Below are 20,128 nucleotides of genomic sequence, written 5' to 3'. Positions count from 1 at the left end.
ATGCGCTAACGAAACCACTGACTTTCCATCTTGATACAACAGTAGGCTAACTGGCTAATAACTAAGAATGCCTCTAATAAATACCGAACGTCGATGCTAGTATCGACATCAGTAACTTGTTATCCATCGAGCCAACAACCCACTCCAACCAAGAATCATGCAGGTAAGTTAGCGGTACAAAAGGAACACGAATTTCGCCTGTTTTTATAAACGCTTTCCATATGTTTTGTTTTGCCCCTACTTCAGTTCCTCATCTTGGCCGCCTTAATTGCTGTAGCTGTCGCTGAGATTGCTTATCCGGCAACCTCCGTTTCCTACGACAAACCTTCATACGATTATGTTGGTTTTTATTTGCTATGCATTCAATCAAGACTTAAATCTAAACGAGTACCATTTATTTTCGGCAGGCCCCTCAGCCGTATAGCTACTCCTATGCTGTGAAGGATGAAGCTTCGTACAACGATTATTTGCACTCGGAGAGTAGTGACGGAAAGGTGGTGACCGGATCTTACAGCGTCGCCCTTCCTGATGGCCGCACCCAAATTGTAACATACAAGGCTGACAGCTATGGATACGTAGCTGATGTCAAGTATGTTGGTGAAGCGAAGTATCCCGAGTACAAACCAGCAGCTTACAGCCCCTCTTATGAATCTCCTGCTTATTCTACTTCGGATCCAACCTACTAAAGAAACCTTTACGACGAGTCAGAAGAAGTGCTTCGCTTTCTTCTAGGGCCTTTAAATATAAATTATTGAGACATTAGCGAAACTTCGCTGGAATTTATGAGAGATCTTGTCCGTTAAAGTGATGGACACCAATTTTGTAATCTGATTCTTTTAAAAAAATTGAACAATAAATTTTGTACACGGAAGCAACTACTGGGTTTGAAAGAATGATTGCTTCGAATGCTCTGTACAATTGTGAAAAGGTACTTGGCAGAATAAGGTAACTGCATGGAACCATGATTCCACAGCGGCTATAGCGGTCCTTCGTCATCCGTGTCAGTAGTGAATTCCGTTTCATAGGACAGTTAATTTACACGTAGAAGATCGTTGTACTATAAACGGTCTCCTTAAATGGATACCTTGTTACCATTGTCCTTGTTTGTTATTGTTAATTTATGCAGACACGAAAAAATTGAATGCTCATGCAATTGAACGCTCTCTGAAACCGGATACAACAAGCTGGACGTTTGCATTCTGTAATTCGAATTACAACTGACGGAGACCTCCATAGCACGTGATGAACTCATTTATTTGGTCGATTCATACAGTTACGTGTTAGCTGCTGTGAACCTAAACCGAGAAACTGTACAATGCCGCATTCGAACACCAACACACCTTTGTTGTATCAGCGGCAGCGTTCAAAATTTTATCCTTCAACGGACTAATTGCCTTTCTGTTGCTGATCAATAACTCGATAAACGTTTTCGTATTTATGTTTGTAAATAGTATATATTTCTCTTAAGCATATTTTTGTTGGTCAAAACGTTGTTTGGAATAGGAACAATGTACAGGAATCACTGCAAACGTTTAGTATTTAGCGGGATATGCGGCCGGGGATGGATACGCTGGGGCGTTGTACGCCGGCTTGTAATCGTAAGATTTGATAGCACCTTCAGTTTTTACTGAGGCGACCAAACCGTAACCTTCGTCCTTGTAGGTGAAGACTTGAGTGCGACCATCTGGCAGAACAACTCTGTAGGATCCGGACGTAACTTTGCCATCAGCTGTTTCCTGATGGCCGAAGTTGTTGTAGGATGGCTCATCCTTTACGTCGTACGCAAAGTTGTACGGCTGAGCGGGCTGTTTACAGACCATCCGAAATGTTAGTTGACAATAGAAACTTAATATAGACATGGAAAACGTTACGTAATCGTAGCTCTTGCTGTATCCTGGAGCAGGGTAGGCTGGAGCGGCGTAGGCTGGAGCGGGGTAGGAGGGCTTGCCAGCGTATTCCTCAGCTACGGCGACGGCAATCAGAGCGATGATAACTAAAAACTGTAGTTAAATACAGAGATGATTTAGTTATACTAATACAGTTCTATGTAGGATTATAGCACAAAAACATTAGCTGAAAATGTTTCAAATTTAGTATTCCGACCTTCATGTTTAGATGTGGGTTTGTTCTTCGAAACAGCTAAGGGAGAACTGATGCCTTAGTGATTTCTTTCCATGTCTTTTATATCCCTCGACAATGCACCGCTTTTTAGCCTTGCTCCATTGAAACAGTGTGTGGGACCAAAGAAAACCGCAGAAAGCAAATGATGTCAACATCCGCCATCAGACGGTCTCCCTGAGTTTACCCCGTTTTCTTTTTTTTTGCGAAACTAAATAGACGCCCAATTATTGTCTGGTTCCAAATTTGGCCCAGTATTGAGCAAGGATTGTTTTTTTTTATTCAGATACATTAATATGTAAAAAATATATCTTGCTTGCATGGCTTAGTTATAAGACTCCAGCTGCGCAATGCAATATCAAGCACCATGTAATCCATCATCTTATAGAACGGGGACATGCTTGGCAGTTTGAATTAAATATGTAAGACTTTGTTTCACGTTTTTAAAGTTTCCTGCTCCATTTACGTTGGCTTCGTTTTCCTTGTGATGATTTGCGCTTCCGTGTTTTATTCCTCCCTCAACCTAGATTTCAATTTCTTTTTAAAGTTTCCTTGCCGTTTACCGCTTTACCCTTCCCTGATGATTTCTAACGTTCAGGTATTACATTTTTTTTAAGAAAAAAAAAGAGGAATATGCAGAGGACCTCATGTTGCAATACGAACATACCTGTAACTTTCCGTAATTTTGGTTTTGAAAACACAAGTTAATTGCTAAGAAAAACGGCTACCTCTAAACATCAACCCATTGCATTCTTCACACTCTTGTTTAAAAAAAAATCTGCTAATAAAACAGCAAATGTATTGCCCAGGTTCTGCTAAAAAGTGTAGTTTCTATTATTTTTATTCCACGCAGACTAGCCAACGCCCAACTAAATGGTAGCCGATGCGAATTGTATAGCTGCCGCTCACTCGCCCAGCGGCATGCCGCTGGAAACGGTTTTGCCGAGCTTTACGTGTGTACCTAACTAATTCTACGTCTCGCCATTGCTGCCATACTTTCACTCTTTCTCTACACCTTCACATCCTCCTCAGTTTCACCGCTGGCTTAACACCCGCTATGCCTCTAGAAACAGATTTGGCAAATCGAAGAAATGGAAAGGCTGATTTTCAAATCGTCTCACGTTGTTCACGCCTTCACTTTTCCCTGTTTCCCGTTTTCACGTTCTTCTGCCATAGCCAAAACCCCATTGAAATCATTTTGTATAAAGGCAGTGGCTCAGCATTGGCTGTATCATCAGTTCGTCTACAACTGTCTCAATCCACACACTCCTAAAACAACCATGCAGGTACATATAACAGCACAACTTCAAAAAAGGAAATCTGAACAGCTAGACTTAACAAATTCTTCTGTTCCCTTTGTATTTTAGTTCTTCGTTCTTGCCACTTTGGTTGCTGTTGCAGTTGCCGCTGATGTCTACCCTTCCACGCCTGCTCCAGCTTACAGCAAGAGCTACGATTACGTAAGTTTGAGTTTCTAGGTTTAACTATTTGACCCTAGATCTCTGCTTCACACTAACGCTCGCTGTCCTCTTTATATAGGCTCCCCAACCGTACAGCTTCGCCTGGGAAGTCAATGATGCTCCATCTTACAACAACTACGCCCACTCTGAGAGCAGCGACGGCAAGGTGACGACCGGCTCTTACCGCGTCCTCCTCCCCGACGGCCGCACCCAGGTCGTCACCTACAAGGCTGACAGCTACGGATATGTTGCCGATGTCAAATACGAAGGTGTGGCCAAGTATCCGGAATACAAGCCCGCCGCTTCTTACCCAGCCCCAGCTTACAAGGCCCCTGCTTACACAGAAGAAACTAATTAGTTGAAAACCATGTCTCTTTGTAAAATCAAAAATCATTCAAGTGTGGCTCTGCGTAAATGTCTATAATAAAGAACAATTTTATCAAAAGTTCGTATGTATTGTTTTTAGTTTTCAACGTAAACAGCACATCTCCGCACAAGTCCGTCATCGGTTTAGTGTCTATGACTTATGCATTGAAGTTGACCAAATTGAGAAATGAACATTATAAGACGCAATGTGAGGTTTCTATAACTAAATGTTCTTACCGTTTACCCCTGTGCAGTAAACTAGAAAGGGCTTGCGAAGAAACTTGCGTATAGGAATTGAATAGCAATTCGTTATTTGAACCCTATCACGTTTATTTGATCATGTGCGTCACACAGTACAAACGGAAACAAGCGTACATCGTAACAAGAAGCCAACGGCAGATTTGGGAAGAAGAAAAGATAATAACGCTGCAAGTGTATATCTATGCGACCGAGCGTCCTTAAATTTTGAAACACAAAAAAGTAATTGTACTTTCTCTTTCAAGGAGTTTAAATGCCCTCTTCTGCCAGCTAAACGTCTGTACCGCAATTATACAATGGAGGGCCATAAAGAAAACGCAAAGCCAATGAATTGGCCCCTCCCATTTTACCACACCAACTATCACATGACTGTAACATTTTTCAATCCAACTTTTTCGATGCTAGCACAGGTTTTCATCTAACTTGCCCGATATTCACAAATAAGATTTTATTACTAATCTGCCCAACAATCAAGCGTATCTAAGAAGCAGCGTGAGGTAGAAACGTAATTAGAGACATGGAAAGAAACTAAAACAAAATAGCTTGGTCAGAATTTTGACCTGTAAGGCTAACCTCAGCGTTTCGATCGTCAGAAAGAATGTTAAGATCTGCACGTGGGTCCTTGGCTAGAGGCTTGGGCGTAATACTGATTGTTTTCTCCGGTGCTTATTGACCAAAGGTGGTCTGTTATGAAAACGGCAAGGATCAACACCGCGGCTAGTTAAAAACTCACACTCATTGTTTCAGAAGATTGTAAAGTTAAAGTGAGAATTGTCGTGAGAAATCTATTCTAAGGCTATCGTTAATGTATCTCACCTATATCCGTTCACTTTCCATCTTAATTCGGATAGACGTTCTCCCCAACAAGCATTGATCGTATAAATAGCAAGCCAAGTGGCCAATATCGACACACGTTGACTTGTTCTCCACCGAAACAACAACCCACTCCAACTAGCAACTATGCAGGTAAGTTAACAACATAAAATGCAGTGGCAAACATTTTTTTAATCATTTCAATTGTCTTGTTTTCTTAATTTTCAGCTCCTCGTATTGTCCGCTTTGATTGCTGTAGCTTTGGCTGAGACTGCGTATCCAGCAAACTACGCAGCCTATGATAAACCTTCTTACGATTATGTCAGTTTCTTTCTTTACATTTTATCGACCAACATATAAGAAATTATTGCAATTCTTTTCATTGGCAGGCCCCTCAGCCCTACAGCTATTCTTATGCTGTTAAGGATGACGCTTCTTACAACGATTATTCGCACTCAGAGAGCAGCGACGGCAAGGTGGTGACTGGATCTTATACTGTAGCTCTTCCAGATGGCCGTACTCAAATTGTAACATACAAGGCTGACAGCAACGGATACGTAGCTGACGTCAAGTACATTGGCGAAGCTAAATATCCCGATATAACTAAGCCAGCCTCTTACAGTCCATCATACGAAACTCCCGTTTACACTGCATCTTACGCAGAGCCAGCTTACTAAGAAGAACGTATAGTCAGGATTTTAGACTGAAAGTGTAAATTATTTTATGGGAGCCAATACATATGTGGAATAATAATAATGATAAAAAATAATAATAATAAAAAGGATATAATAAAGCATACGTCCAGTACGTAGATATCAGCCTACCTACTAACCTGCTCGCCGCAAGGAACTACTGGTGTTAGACACCGTAAGGAAAACGAAAGGGTATCGAAGAGGGTCACATAGCCCGATGATAAGCTGCCTGCATCCACGAACCGTCTTTCAGGCCATGGGGAGAACTTACGAACAACCTACGGACTACGATCATCTCTTCTCTACCTAAGTTTGTGGGTCGATCTTCAACATGTAGTGAACGGTACTACAGATCGATGTGAAGCGTCTGTACGTGTCTTTTGTGTGTGTGTGTGTGTGTTTTGAGTGTGCCATTTTTAGCCCCTATTATAGTAGGCATGGCTCTTCTTTTTTCTCTCTTCCTTTTTTCCTTCTTCCTTTTTTTTCTTTCTTCTTTCTTGATATGATGCGATGAAGAATCTTGCGTAGTGATGAAGATGCTGAATGTTGCGTAATCCGATGAGATGAATCTTGAGTGGGAGGGGAGGGTGGTGGGAAGGGAGGAATTTGGCGGAAGTTGGCGGTGGCGGGACTTGAACCCGAGGACTACAGATTACAAAGCGTGGGTGATAACCACTGTGCCAGGACCGCACATCCCAACCAAATTTTGGTTTCGATGTCACCTAGTACAGTACGCAGCTTACGCATATAGGGAGTGAGGGAAGTATGGCGCTGTGCTATAGATCGCGGCTACCGTGCTGATTTTACGGGTTCGAATCTTTGTTATTATATTATTAAAATATTTTTTTTTGCGTTTAGTAATCAAAGGAAATGCACAATATGACAGACACACTAAATTAATCATTTTTAATTTTTTATAGAATAGAAATAAATGTTGGATACCAGATATCGTATTTACTGTTTATTATTTCCTAAAAAATCGAAGCGATTGAAACAGTCAAAAACGCTCTCAATCAATCAAATCATTCCTAGTCCTCTAATTAAATAATTTTTGAAATAAATCAAATTAGCTAGTTGGTCCACCAAGAGGCCCGCCATAAAAGAAGTTCATGGGCAATTATCTTGATATGGGTGACGTAATGAGACACGGTGAGGCATACTTTGCAATATATTGGCATACATATGCCAAGGTAGTTCAGCGTTGTATTAAGCCAAGGTAATCATTTATAAATACAAAATTTTTAATATTTAGCGGGATATGCGGCCGGGGATGGATACGCTGGAGCGTTGTAGGCTGGCTTGTAATCGTAAGATTTGATAGCACCTTCAGTCTTTACTGAGGCGACCAAACCGTAGCCTTCATCCTTGTAGGTGAACACTTGCGTACGACCATCGGGCAGAACAACTTTGTAGGATCCGGACGTAACTTTGCCATCAGCTGTTTCCTGATGACCGAAGTTGTTGTAGGATGGCTCATCCTTTACGTCGTACGCAAAGTTGTACGGCTGAGCGGGCTGTTATACAGTCCATCCGAAATGTTAGTTGACAATAGAAACTTAATATAGACATGGAAAACGTTACGTAATCGTAGCTCTTGCTCTTTTCATTAGCAGGCCCCTCAGCCCTACAGCTATTCTTATGCTGTTAAGGATGACGCTTCTTACAACGATTATTCGCACTCAGAGAGCAGCGACGGCAAGGTGGTGACTGGATCTTATACTGTAGCTCTTCCAGATGGCCGTACTCAAATTGTAACATACAAGGCTGACAGCAACGGATACGTAGCTGACGTCAAGTACATTGGCGAAGCTAAATATCCCGATATAACTAAGCCAGCCTCTTACAGTCCATCATACGAAACTCCCGTTTACACTGCATCTTACGCAGAGCCAGCTTACTAAGAAGAACGTATAGTCAGGATTTTAGACTGAAAGTGTAAATTATTTTATGGGAGCCAATACATATGTGGAATAATAATAATGATAAAAAATAATAATAATAAAAAGGATATAATAAAGCATACGTCCAGTACGTAGATATCAGCCTACCTACTAACCTGCTCGCCGCAAGGAACTACTGGTGTTAGACACCGTAAGGAAAACGAAAGGGTATCGAAGAGGGTCACATAGCCCGATGATAAGCTGCCTGCATCCACGAACCGTCTTTCAGGCCATGGGGAGAACTTACGAACAACCTACGGACTACGATCATCTCTTCTCTACCTAAGTTTGTGGGTCGATCTTCAACATGTAGTGAACGGTACTACAGATCGATGTGAAGCGTCTGTACGTGTCTTTTGTGTGTGTGTGTGTGTGTTTTGAGTGTGCCATTTTTAGCCCCTATTATAGTAGGCATGGCTCTTCTTTCTCTCTTCCTTTTTTCCTTCTTCCTTTTTTTTTTCTTTCTTCTTTCTTGATATGATGCGATGAAGAATCTTGCGTAGTGATGAAGATGCTGAATGTTGCGTAATCCGATGAGATGAATCTTGAGTGGGAGGGGAGGGTGGTGGGAAGGGAGGAATTTGGCGGAAGTTGGCGGTGGCGGGACTTGAACCCGAGGACTACAGATTACAAAGCGTGGGTGATAACCACTGTGCCAGGACCGCACATCCCAACCAAATTTTGGTTTCGATGTCACCTAGTACAGTACGCAGCTTACGCATATAGGGAGTGAGGGAAGTATGGCGCTGTGCTATAGATCGCGGCTACCGTGCTGATTTTACGGGTTCGAATCTTTGTTATTATATTATTAAAATATTTTTTTTTGCGTTTAGTAATCAAAGGAAATGCACAATATGACAGACACACTAAATTAATCATTTTTAATTTTTTATAGAATAGAAATAAATGTTGGATACCAGATATCGTATTTACTGTTTATTATTTCCTAAAAAATCGAAGCGATTGAAACAGTCAAAAACGCTCTCAATCAATCAAATCATTCCTAGTCCTCTAATTAAATAATTTTTGAAATAAATCAAATTAGCTAGTTGGTCCACCAAGAGGCCCGCCATAAAAGAAGTTCATGGGCAATTATCTTGATATGGGTGACGTAATGAGACACGGTGAGGCATACTTTGCAATATATTGGCATACATATGCCAAGGTAGTTCAGCGTTGTATTAAGCCAAGGTAATCATTTATAAATACAAAATTTTTAATATTTAGCGGGATATGCGGCCGGGGATGGATACGCTGGAGCGTTGTAGGCTGGCTTGTAATCGTAAGATTTGATAGCACCTTCAGTCTTTACTGAGGCGACCAAACCGTAGCCTTCATCCTTGTAGGTGAACACTTGCGTACGACCATCGGGCAGAACAACTTTGTAGGATCCGGACGTAACTTTGCCATCAGCTGTTTCCTGATGACCGAAGTTGTTGTAGGATGGCTCATCCTTTACGTCGTACGCAAAGTTGTACGGCTGAGCGGGCTGTTATACAGTCCATCCGAAATGTTAGTTGACAATAGAAACTTAATATAGACATGGAAAACGTTACGTAATCGTAGCTCTTGCTGTATCCTGGAGCAGAGTAGGCTGGAGCGGAGTAGGCTGGAGCGGAGTAAGCTGGCTTGTAAGCGTCCTCAGCCACGGCAACGGCAACCAATGCGAAGATAACTAAGAACTGTGGTTAAACAATAAGAAATCATACCTTTTGTAATTCCCTTTTTAATTTAGAAGCTTTTTTTTGGCTGCAATATGAAAGTCTATCGCAAAAATGTTTGAAAACGTTGCACACAGACCTTCATGTTTTGATGTGGGTACGTTCTTCGAAACAACTAGGCAAGTACTGATGTCTTAGTGACTTCTCCAGGTGCCTTTTTATACCACGAAATTCGGGGTTTTCCTGCCTAGCTTGAGACTCCACGCGAGACCAAAAGAAATCGCTGAAAGTAAATCGTGTCAACAACCACGATTGGGCGCAATTTTTTTTTATTAGTTTACCCCATTTTCCGATTTTGTGAAAACAGCCAGACGTATGATATTTTCGCAACCACCAGATCTGTTGTTAGTTGAACGTTTTTGGCAAGTTTACCCTTCAGTCAATAAGCTTTTCAATGTGATCAACCGTTTCCTTCTGTTGTTTTCAAAGTAATCAAATTGATGAGAATGATATCAAATCATTGCGACATCACGAAATAAGACATTGCTACCAGAAAATTTCATCGATTTGATAGACTGAACTAACAACCCGAAATTTACCCTTCTGGCGTTGTACCCGCCCAGCCACAGGAAACGGATTTCTTTTGGGCAGTGCAGGTTCTCCATAAACGACGTGATTCCATGTCATAACACCTCACTATCTTATACTTTCCCTCGTTCTCTCTACCTCCTTACTCTCTGTGCATCTTAGTGGGCGTCCATGCAAAACGGTTTTTAACAAAGGAAATAAATGGAAAGGCCCGACCTTGGTTTCGACTTGCACTGGTCAAGCATTTTAGCATTCCTTTCTTTAGGTTCCGTTAGCTAATCTCGGGATACGGACACGCCTTGACGTCGTGAGATATAAAGCAAGGGGTGTATAAGGCCAACCATATCAGTTCTTCTCTACCACTACTTCACCTCAACTACTTCCCAGAACAAACAATGCAGGTAAATGTGGCAAAGTTAAATTCATGGATTTAAATAAAACAGTTTTAACGTTCAGGTACTCATTTTCGCTACCTTAATCGCCGTTGCCGTTGCGGCTGATGTCTATCCACCCAAAGCTTATCCGACTCCGGCTTATTCCTCCCCTTCTTACTCAACTCCAGCTTATAGCAAGAGCTATGATTACGTAAGTTTGACATGCTAAGCTTAGAGCTTTGATTCTGAATCTCTACTTCTCGTTATTGTTTCCTGATCGCTTTACGTAGCCCCCACAGCCGTACAGCTTCGCCTGGGAAGTCAATGATGCTCCATCCTACAACGATTATGCCCATTCTGAGAACAGCGATGGGAAGTTGACTACCGGATCTTACCGTGTTGTTCTACCCGACGGCCGTACTCAAATTGTCAACTACAAAGCTGATAGCTACGGATACGTTGCCGATGTCAAATACGAAGGTGTGGCCAAGTATCCGGAATACAAACCTTCTGCAGCTTACAAGGCCCCTGCTTACAAAGAACCTACCTATTAATTCAGAATGAAAATTATTTGTACACAAACGTGTTTGTAAAGTGGGAATACAATTTATTTATAACAAATGAAATTCTTGGCGATTCCTTCAGAAAGCCCTTTCCTTAAGTCTTTCCGCTATACCGAAACAGATTGAATATAATACAGTAAACAACAGTTCCATTTCCAAAGCCAATAATTTTCTAAGGCCTTAGAAAAACCTAAACGTTGATCAAGAATAACATGAAAAGAACTCTTTCTCTATCAACTGAATGGGCTAGTAGCTACCGTATACTGCAACGTGACTTACCGTTGTACTTTCATTCACTTTTCTTTATTGTCCTTAGCTTAAAGGGCCAGTGTACAATAGATGAAGGACTTTACACTAAGCGAAACAAATTACGAAAGAAAATAAAAGCAACAGAAATTTTAGGTAGAGAACCGCCAACACCTAACTTCCACATCAATGTCACTTACCAATATAGGGCGACATAAAACTTATCGTCTAGACAATCATGTACGTCCTTCAATTAAACAATAACGTCGTAAGCTATAGATATTCAATAATGTAGTATAATAGAACAATGTGGGCAATGACTTTCTCTTTCAATTACTCTTTTATTGTCCGAGATTCAGACCCAAAATTCTTACACCGCTCATACTGCCGCCCAGGCCTCAAGCATCAACCAACCGTGACTAAGCTTTCCGTTCACATTTGTCGTCTAAGACGCGTGAGATTGTTGCTCGATCGTGTCTTTTCACCATCTTTTATTGATGTAATGTGGTTTATCGGACACGATTCGATCCGTCTGGTCGATGTTTACCAATTTTAACCAATTGTTTTTCGAAATATTGTGAAGGCATGGTGAGAAACAATTATTTGTGCGCAAATGAAATCTTGCTACGAGGCTGCTATACCTACTCTCCCTCTCTATTGGCCAATTTTTTCAGCTTTTGGAGTAAATTGTTTTCCAATAGGAAACTCCTTGTATAAATACCAAGTGTCTCTGCTTCAATGGATATCAGTAACTTGTTCTCCACTGAACCAGCAACAACTTCATCCCAGTATTACAATGAAGGTAAATAAGCCTGCCAGGCGCATTGCAATCTGCTAATCTTGTGTTCGTTCTTTTTCAATGTTTCAGTGCTTCGTTTTAGCCGTTTTGATTGCTGTAGCTGTTGCCGAGACTGCCTATCCCGAGTACCCAGCCACTTACGACAAACCTTCATACGATTACGTTAGTCTTTCTTCATTTAAAATTAAACCATGAAAATCTTAATTGGCTGTAAATTTCAATGTAACAGGCTCCCCAGCCGTATAGCTACTCCTACGCTGTTAAGGACGAGGCTTCGTACAACGATTATTCCCACTCAGAGAGCAGTGATGGAAAGGTGGTGACTGGATCTTACAGTGTTGCTCTTCCTGATGGCCGTACCCAAGTTGTAACATACAAGGCTGACAGCTATGGATACGTAGCTGATGTCAAGTACATTGGCGAAGCGAAATATCCCGAGTACAAGCCAGCATCTTACAGCCCATCCTATGAAGCTCCTGCTTATACCACAGCTTATCCGGATTCAACTTACTAATGATATTTGTCGAGCTAGAGTGTAAATTATTTTCAGATGTTGTCTGCACTTCAATATACTATTACTACATCAATGTTGGGAATTCAATTAATGGAAAGTTTAAGGATAAGTTAGTATAGTGCAAGTCATTGCAGCCATGTTATGCGTTTTTGATAACGATCAGATGAAATGCCATATTTCGTTAGCAGTTCTTGTTTGTTTTGATGCTATAGCGGAATCTGTTATTTCAACATCAATACGTAAAAAGAACTACGAAAAACATACTGGTGCCAGTTTTCACCTGTCGATCAAGATTAGGTCTACATGCGCTGCTGTATAGACATTACACCTTTTGTGACGTGAAACGAAATATGGTAGAGCCTCTAAATTAAAAAAAAAAGGCTTTGGGTTACCTCGAAACGTTTACAGCGAACGCCAGTAACGCGATTGTATTCGTTTATTTCAACGACACGTCGAACGGTTAAATGTAACGTGCGCACTTTGTATTTTCATGACGTAAAGCGGATGCGTGATCGTTGTCGACAAATGTTTTCAGGCACATATGCTACTGCTTCACATCTGTGGCATTGAACAACCGAGCAATGGAAACCCAATCTGCTTATAGGTACTGAACATAAACGTATTTAGCAGCAAATGCATTTCTGTTTCTTTCAGTTAAGGCTTTAGCTTTTCCCGAAACAAGAATGAAATTGCTTCTGTTGTCATGGACGGTCCTTTTGACTTTCACGGCGTCTCCTATCGACGCACAAAGCCCGAATTTCATCTGTTACTTCCCTAATTGGTCACGATATCGTTCAGGTAATGCTTTTCTGCCACTTCTGTTACAATTTGAACATTAGTTTAACGCATGCTTTGTGCTTGAACAATAAGGACTTGGCCAATATACTGTTGACAACATCAATCCAAAATTATGCACCCATTTGGTGTACGCTTTTGCCATCCTGGATGGGACTACCAACAAGATACAGGTGTTTGATAACTGGTCAGACATCGATCTCGGCGGCTACCAGAAGTTTGTCGCTCTCAAGACGCAGAACTCCAAGCTGAAAACTATGATTGCCATAGGAGGTTGGAACGATTCTAACGATGGCAGTGGCAAGTATTCCGCGCTGGTGGCCAGCTCAACTAACATCAATACATTTGTCAACTCGGCTGTGGCTTTCCTCCAATTGTACAAGTTCGATGGTTTGGATTTGGATTGGGAATATCCGTCGACTGCAGCTGACAAAGCTGGTTTTGCTAACCTTATCGTAGCCCTGAAAAATGCCTTTACGCCCTATGGTTTCTTGTTAAGTGCTGCCGTTTCCGCTTCATTGATTAATGCCGGTATTTAATGGTGAAACGTTTTGATACAATCCTTGATCAATAGTTTGATTTCTATATAAATCATTTAGGTTACGATGTGCCCAAGATGAGCCAAAATTTGAATTTCATCAACTTGATGTCGTACGATTTTCATGGCCCCTCATGGGAACCAACGGTAGCTGACCATCACTCTCCGCTTCGCAAGCGTTCAACAGAAACGACTAATCTCAATACTGATTTTGGTGTTACCAATTGGATTAGTAATGGCATGCCTGCTGCCAAAATCAATATGGGTATACCGCTTTACGGAATGAGTTGGAAACTTACCTCCACCACCATTACACCACCGGCGCCGGCTTCTGGTGGTGGAGTTACTGGTCCCTACACTGGGACGCCTGGCTTCATGGCTTATTACGAAATCTGCAACGCTGTTCGCTCCAATGGTTGGCAAGTTGTCCAAGATCCCACTCAAGCAATCGGTCCCTATGCCGTATCGCCGACCAGTCCTAAAACTTGGGTTGGTTATGATGATCCGGCGATGGCCATCGTCAAATCCAGTTACATTTTATCAAAAGGATTGGGTGGAGCAATGGTATGGGACATCAGTATGGATGACTTCCAAAACACTTGCGTCACTGGAGTCAACCCAATCATGACGGCAATCTCCAATACCCTTAACTCCTCGCTAACCATCTCTACTACACCGGCAACTCTGTCAACAACAACGCCAGTCGTAACGACAACAAAGCCAGCTACAACGACAACTAAACCAGCCACAACGACAACTAAACCAGCTACAACAACAACTAAGCCAGCTACAACGACAACTAAACCAGCTACAACAACAACTAAACCAGCTACAACGACAACTAAGCCAGCCACAACGACAATTAAGCCAGCTACGACAACAACTAAGCCAGCTACAACAACTAAACCTGTTTCAACAACAAAGTTAGCTTCAACCACGAATCCAACTACAAAGCAAACTTCAACAACGAAACCAGCTTCAACGACAAAAATTGCATCAACAACAGTTAAAGCTACTACTCAAACAACAAGGCCCACTACAAGCAAACCATCTGGAACTTGTGAGTTTCTTATGATGTGCATAAAATATGTTCTTGTGTCTATTTTTCTAACCTACTGTCCCCTTTTATCATTAAAGTCACCTGTCCAAGCCCAAATGGATTGTTTCCGGACCCTGCTTCTTGCTCGTCTTTTTACTCCTGCAGCAACGGAACACCAATCAAAATGCAATGCGGTACTGGATTATACTTTAATCCTACTTTGCTGGTTTGCGACTGGCCCGCAAACGTGAATTGCACCGTAAGTGGTTGAAAGAGTAATGCATGTTAACATTCCCGAAGAAGGGGTAAATCGGTGGTGGTACAAACAATTCTTTTAAGAAAGTTGTATGGGGTTTCAATAAACATAAACAGCCATCCTGTATGAGTGTGTATTCATCGTATAGCGGTATAATAGCGTTTCTATAGTTCGCGTTTTGATGCCATCATCACGCCTTCTTATTCCACCACCCCAACCTAATAATAACACCCTACTATCCCAGCCACTTACTAGAACGCAACGGAAGCTTAGTTTGTTGGATTCCAGGAGAACTCCAAGTTGTTTTCGTAAAATAAGTCAGAGCACGTTGTTTCGCATTATCGTCAGCGTGTTAAAGGGCATTCTATAGCCGAAGTCTACAACGTTTGCCAAGTGTGGTTTAAATGGCTCCAAGTGACACGTTTTCAGATTCATTTTGCGGAATCCATCTTCCTTTACCACCAAGCAGTGTGCTTTCCGGACGGGTGAAACGTGTCACTACTATCTAACACAACAGCAATTGGACTTCTTAACTAATGTGACAAACATTTGAATGCTATCTTGGATGTATTCAAAACATAAATCATTGAAGCACGTAGCTGCGCATCAAACCCATTTTTTACCCTTCACCGCAAGACTTGTCATACATTCTTGTCTAACCACTAGTGGCACAGTTGACATTCCATGGCCAGTCGCAATACAACATATTGGGATTAAAATATGTCCCAGCACTGCACTGCGTGAGATATGGGGTTCCGTGGCCGCAATTATAGAAGCTGGAGCAAGAGGCTGGATCCGGAAACAATCCATTTGGGCTTGGACAAACGACTAGAACAACGAATCAAAAGAGAAAGGCATTTAATGGAAAGCCTAAAACAACGCAAAGTTTATTTCCATATACGTTTATACGTAATTCATAAACTTACAAGTTCCAGATGATTTAGTTGTTGTTGGAGCTACAGGTACAGCTGTCGTGACGGTTGGAATTACTGTCGTGACACCTGGAATTGTTGTCGTCAAAGTTGATGGTGTAGTAGGTATGGTTGACGAAGTGTTAAGGGTATTGGAAATTGCCGTCAAGATAGGGTTGGCTCCAGCGGCGCAAGTATTGCGGAAATCATCCATACTTATGTCCCAGACCATTGCTCCGCCTAATCCCTTTGACTTGATGTAGTTTGTCTTGACAGTGGCCATAGCCGGATCATCGTAACCAACCCACGTTTTGGGACTTGTCTGCGAGACGGCATATGGTCCAATTGCTTGACTAGGATCCTGGACTACTTGCCAACCATTGGAGCGAACAGCGCTGCAAATTTCATTGTAACCCAAGAAGCCAACCGTCTGAGTGTAGGGTCCGGCGACGCCACCGCCAGAAGCCGGCGCCGGTGGTGTAGTGGTGGTGGAGGTAAGTTTCCAGCTCATTCCGTAAAGAGGTATACCCATATTGATTTTGGAAGCGGGCATACCTTTCGTAATCCAATAGTTAACGGCAAAATTGGAGTTGAAATTGGTCGGGTCCGTTGAACGTTTTTGAAGAGGAGAGTGGTGGTCAGCTACTGTTGGCTCCCACGAAGCGCCATGGAAATCATACGTCATCAGGTTGATAAAATTTAAGTTCTGGCTCATTGTAGCAACGTCATAACCTATAAATGTTATTAACAATTAAAGGAAGTCTATCATCGATTTTCTTCTAAGAAATGATTTGCGTTGTTTTAATACCAGCATCAATGGTGAACTGTGACGCCGGTACTGCAGCGCTTAGCAGGAAACCAAACGGTGTAAAGGCATTTTTCAGGGCTACGATAAGGTTAGCAAAACCAGCTTTGTCAGCTGCAGTCGACGGATATTCCCAATCCAAATCCAAGCCGTCGAACTTGTACAATTGGAGGAGAGCCACGACCGAGTTGACAAATGTAGTGATTTTGGCCGAGCTGGCCACCAGCGCGGAATACTTGCCACTGCCATCGTTAGAATCGTTCCAACCTCCTATGGCAATCATAGTTTTCAGCTTGGAGTTCTGGGCCTTGAGAGCGACAAACTTCTGGTAGCCGCCGAGATCGATGTCTGACCAGGTATCGTACACCTTTATCTTATTGGTAGCCCCATCCAGGACGGCAAAAGCGTAAACCAAATGGGTGCATAATTTTGGATTGATGTTGTCAACAGTGTACTGGCCAAGTCCTTTAATGTTGAAGCGCAAAGGATATAATAACATTTTAAATAGGAGTGATGTATTGCTTTACCTGGACGATATCGAGACCAATTAGGAAAGTAGCATATAAAATTATTCGAATTTTGTGCGTCGATACGAGACGACACCAGAGCCAAAAGGACCGTCCACGACCACAGCAGCAGTTTCATTCTTGCTTTCAGTTAAAGCTTAAAGCACTTACTTTGAAAAATTCAAAACGCGCTTGCCTTTAAATACGTTTTTGTCCCCTCTGTTGGGAAATCGCAACAGCATTAGCGTGTATCGTTCTTTAATATGACACAACGGACGTCCTATAGTCGCACATGTGCGCCGTGAAAGTTCGTTAGCAACAACTACACAGCTGCAGCTTCAATGAACTTAATGTAAATAATTCGGCCTGGGTCGTTCGACATATCACTGTTTGAAAACAGCCGTTTGCGGACACACGCCATTAGCATCGACAGACATTTTAACATTTTGTTTTCACGAAACGTTAACAACATTTTGCTTTCAACGCTCTCGTCGCTCACGAATGTTGTGACTCAGTGGTCGTGCGCATCTGTGTTGCTGCGAATAACAGACACAAAATGTTGTGTGTCCTATGATCGCTTTTTTCATTTCCGAGTGTGAGTTCTAGATACACCCTTTACCCCCCCCCCAACCCTTCATCCTGTTTTCAGGGTTTCATTGGAAAATAAAATTTAAAATAGCAAACACAGAGTAACGGCAAAGTCTGCATTTGCTACTCGAGGCAACGCAGATGCGTACGGCCATTGACGTCATTACATCCGTGAGCTACGTGACAACTGAGACGCAAAATATTATAAGCGCTGTTTAGAAACAAAATATCGACAGCCAGTCGATGCAAATGACGTGAGTCAGTAGAAAATGTGTTGGTGACATCGCATCAGTAATAAGTTGAAAGACCCAGGTCAAACTAGACACATTTGTTGAATACGGATGCGGAAGTGTGACGTTAACGTTCGTTGCCCTCTACAAAAGGATAACGAAACATAAAGCTGTTGTTTCATTCTGTCCTCAGGTAAAATTGTAAAATTTGGAGCAAACACAATTTTTCATTGCGCTACTGTTGTTCAATTGTTATTCCAAGAAAAATACAAACGTAAACAATACAATACAACAATACACATATAGATTGTATCAAAATTACTTTCACGCTGTTGCACGACAGCTGTTATTCATGGTATTCAACCGCTAATGACACAGTTGACGTTGGCCCAAACCAGCCACGTAGGATTAAAGTACAACCCAGTATCACACAACATGTTGTCGTTGAAGATGGTCACGGAATTCAGGGTATTAGAGATTGCTGTCACGATTGGGTTGGCTCCAGTGAGGTAAGTGTTTTGGAAGTCATCCATACTGATGTCCCATGCCATTCCTCCACCCAATCCGTTAGACAGAATGTATTTGGATTTGGCAGTGGCCATGGCTAGATTGTCGTAACCAACCCAAGTGTTGGGGCTGGTCGACGATACGGCATAGGGACCGATTGCTTGAGTGGGATCTTGGAACACTAGCCAGCTATTGGAGCGAGCAGCACTGCGGATTTCGCTATAGGCCATGAAACCAGGCCTCCCAGTGTAGGAATCAGCTACCGGTGCCCTGGATCGTTCAACTCAACCCAGAAAACATTTTATTAACACCTTTGTACCGTCCCATCGTCGGTAATAACGGTATGTTGGCAATTGGTTTTTGGGTATAGCGCACTCATATTTGCATTTTATGTTCCCGTTACCCACGAAATTTGGTGAATTTAATACCAATGTTCATCTGTGTAACCTTAAATAATAGATGTAAGCTTCTTTGGTACTTGTATTAGTTTATTTCATTTTTCAACGATAATTGAAAGCGTGTAGTTCTTCAAGCGGCCATCATGAATTTTTGCTCCCCTTCCCCAAGATGTCGATCAGCTAACGAATTTCTGCCTAGGCAATTAGCATTTTCCTGGAACTGTCGAAAGAGGAAGGGGTAGCAAAAACAAAACAATTGCCGGTAGCATGAAGAGAAAAAGAACCACTTGCGGCGATATTCTATATACTGATGTCGATGCTTAGACACTAGTGTCGCCAATAGTCGTGGTGTGCAGTCGTCTCAGAATAGCGCTCTGATTCTGTTCAATAGTGTTAATTTAGGAAAAATGTTTACTAGCACGTTGTATTCATCACCTACACTGGGAATTCTATTGCGACGATTTCTCATAATATTGAGATGGATTACAAGAACATCTGCTAAAACATGTGTCTATAACTAGTAAAGGGGTAAAACAGGGCTGAAATCTAGAGTGCATAACAGTGAAAGTAAAATTATTCAAAACCTAGTGTTAGTTCTTTATAATTGCGTTCATTGTCGTCGGCTCTTTACTAAGATAACATTAAAATCCAGAAAACTGAATGATTAATCGTTTAGATTTTCTTGGACCCAGTCGGAGGACTCGGACACTTCAGTATAAGTGGCGCAAGAGATGACGATACCCACCAGGACCTCTCTACCGTAAAACTCGCACGCAAATTAACTACCATTATCATCCTGTTCCACAAAGCATTTTAGGAAATATATCCATCCAACACAAGAACCAACATACGTTGCAGGGAAGTTGTTCTCCTCTATCGCACAGGAGTCAACTTGTTGCTGAATCCAAGTCGTGTACTGCGCAATTTACTCCAACAACCTTCATAAGCAAGTACAGGTACCTTTATTTCCTAATTTCGTAAAAATATTAAACGTTGCTAATCTTGCAGAAGAAAGTGCTCCATGATTGTAAGCGCAGTTAACCTTTAGAATATCTCCGTATTTTCCTCCGGCACGCAATGCATTTCTAGCGCATCTAGCAAGCAGGAAGTAACGAGAGGCAGCGAGTTTTTGTTTCTTCTCAGGAATGCAAACGGGGAGCAAT

At 41.9% G+C, this 20,128-nt stretch overlaps 10 protein-coding genes across 10 annotated transcripts; 6 read left to right on the top strand and 4 right to left on the bottom strand.

Moving 5' to 3' along the window:
* Window positions 1–42: 42 nt before the first annotated feature.
* LOC130703773 (cuticle protein 21-like) lies at window positions 43–871 on the top strand. Its single transcript, XM_057525231.2, has 3 exons — window positions 43–163; window positions 247–339; window positions 408–871. Exons 1-3 carry the CDS (start codon window positions 158–160, stop codon window positions 684–686), a joined length of 378 nt encoding a protein of 125 aa, XP_057381214.1. The 5' UTR covers window positions 43–157; the 3' UTR covers window positions 687–871.
* A 555-nt stretch (window positions 872–1,426) lies between these two features.
* LOC130703766 (cuticle protein 21-like) lies at window positions 1,427–2,173 on the bottom strand. The gene is made up of 3 exons (XM_057525222.2): window positions 2,104–2,173; window positions 1,872–2,000; window positions 1,427–1,805 (listed from the first exon to the last, which is right to left on the bottom strand). The coding sequence occupies exons 1-3, from the start codon at window positions 2,107–2,109 to the stop codon at window positions 1,533–1,535; spliced, it is 408 nt and encodes a 135-aa protein (XP_057381205.1). The 5' UTR covers window positions 2,110–2,173; the 3' UTR covers window positions 1,427–1,532.
* Window positions 2,174–3,295: 1,122 nt separating this feature from the next.
* Window positions 3,296–4,023, top strand: LOC130703772 (pro-resilin-like). Its single transcript, XM_057525230.2, has 3 exons — window positions 3,296–3,404; window positions 3,486–3,578; window positions 3,658–4,023. The coding sequence occupies exons 1-3, from the start codon at window positions 3,399–3,401 to the stop codon at window positions 3,934–3,936; spliced, it is 378 nt and encodes a 125-aa protein (XP_057381213.1). The 5' UTR covers window positions 3,296–3,398; the 3' UTR covers window positions 3,937–4,023.
* A 988-nt stretch (window positions 4,024–5,011) lies between these two features.
* On the top strand, window positions 5,012–5,775 carry LOC130703770 (cuticle protein 21-like). Its single transcript, XM_057525228.2, has 3 exons — window positions 5,012–5,168; window positions 5,244–5,336; window positions 5,405–5,775. The coding sequence occupies exons 1-3, from the start codon at window positions 5,163–5,165 to the stop codon at window positions 5,690–5,692; spliced, it is 387 nt and encodes a 128-aa protein (XP_057381211.1). The 5' UTR covers window positions 5,012–5,162; the 3' UTR covers window positions 5,693–5,775.
* A 1,092-nt stretch (window positions 5,776–6,867) lies between these two features.
* LOC130704156 (pro-resilin-like) lies at window positions 6,868–7,918 on the bottom strand. Its single transcript, XM_057525628.1, has 3 exons — window positions 7,895–7,918; window positions 7,289–7,348; window positions 6,868–7,221 (listed from the first exon to the last, which is right to left on the bottom strand). Exons 1-3 carry the CDS (start codon window positions 7,916–7,918, stop codon window positions 6,949–6,951), a joined length of 357 nt encoding a protein of 118 aa, XP_057381611.1. The 3' UTR covers window positions 6,868–6,948.
* Window positions 7,919–8,782: 864 nt separating this feature from the next.
* On the bottom strand, window positions 8,783–9,527 carry LOC130703768 (pro-resilin-like). The gene is made up of 3 exons (XM_057525225.2): window positions 9,448–9,527; window positions 9,204–9,329; window positions 8,783–9,136 (listed from the first exon to the last, which is right to left on the bottom strand). The coding sequence occupies exons 1-3, from the start codon at window positions 9,451–9,453 to the stop codon at window positions 8,864–8,866; spliced, it is 405 nt and encodes a 134-aa protein (XP_057381208.1). The 5' UTR covers window positions 9,454–9,527; the 3' UTR covers window positions 8,783–8,863.
* Window positions 9,528–10,155: 628 nt separating this feature from the next.
* Window positions 10,156–10,896, top strand: LOC130703769 (pro-resilin-like). Its single transcript, XM_057525226.2, has 3 exons — window positions 10,156–10,297; window positions 10,353–10,481; window positions 10,561–10,896. The coding sequence occupies exons 1-3, from the start codon at window positions 10,292–10,294 to the stop codon at window positions 10,822–10,824; spliced, it is 399 nt and encodes a 132-aa protein (XP_057381209.1). The 5' UTR covers window positions 10,156–10,291; the 3' UTR covers window positions 10,825–10,896.
* A 935-nt stretch (window positions 10,897–11,831) lies between these two features.
* LOC130703771 (pro-resilin-like) lies at window positions 11,832–12,465 on the top strand. Its single transcript, XM_057525229.2, has 3 exons — window positions 11,832–11,881; window positions 11,948–12,040; window positions 12,108–12,465. The coding sequence occupies exons 1-3, from the start codon at window positions 11,876–11,878 to the stop codon at window positions 12,390–12,392; spliced, it is 384 nt and encodes a 127-aa protein (XP_057381212.1). The 5' UTR covers window positions 11,832–11,875; the 3' UTR covers window positions 12,393–12,465.
* Window positions 12,466–13,032: 567 nt separating this feature from the next.
* On the top strand, window positions 13,033–15,112 carry LOC130703749 (chitotriosidase-1-like). The gene is made up of 4 exons (XM_057525201.2): window positions 13,033–13,190; window positions 13,263–13,718; window positions 13,787–14,785; window positions 14,863–15,112. Exons 1-4 carry the CDS (start codon window positions 13,076–13,078, stop codon window positions 15,033–15,035), a joined length of 1,743 nt encoding a protein of 580 aa, XP_057381184.1. The 5' UTR covers window positions 13,033–13,075; the 3' UTR covers window positions 15,036–15,112.
* Window positions 15,113–15,623: 511 nt separating this feature from the next.
* LOC130703745 (chitotriosidase-1-like) lies at window positions 15,624–17,403 on the bottom strand. The gene is made up of 4 exons (XM_057525195.2): window positions 17,264–17,403; window positions 16,740–17,201; window positions 15,947–16,663; window positions 15,624–15,848 (listed from the first exon to the last, which is right to left on the bottom strand). Exons 1-4 carry the CDS (start codon window positions 17,379–17,381, stop codon window positions 15,676–15,678), a joined length of 1,470 nt encoding a protein of 489 aa, XP_057381178.1. The 5' UTR covers window positions 17,382–17,403; the 3' UTR covers window positions 15,624–15,675.
* Window positions 17,404–20,128: the final 2,725 nt, after the last annotated feature.

Source organism: Daphnia carinata, chromosome 8, assembly GCF_022539665.2.
Source record: "Daphnia carinata strain CSIRO-1 chromosome 8, CSIRO_AGI_Dcar_HiC_V3, whole genome shotgun sequence".
Taxonomy (NCBI): Eukaryota; Metazoa; Arthropoda; class Branchiopoda; order Diplostraca; family Daphniidae; genus Daphnia; species Daphnia carinata.
Note: the sequence above shows the minus strand (reverse complement) of the source record. Positions and strands in the feature narration are given on the sequence as shown.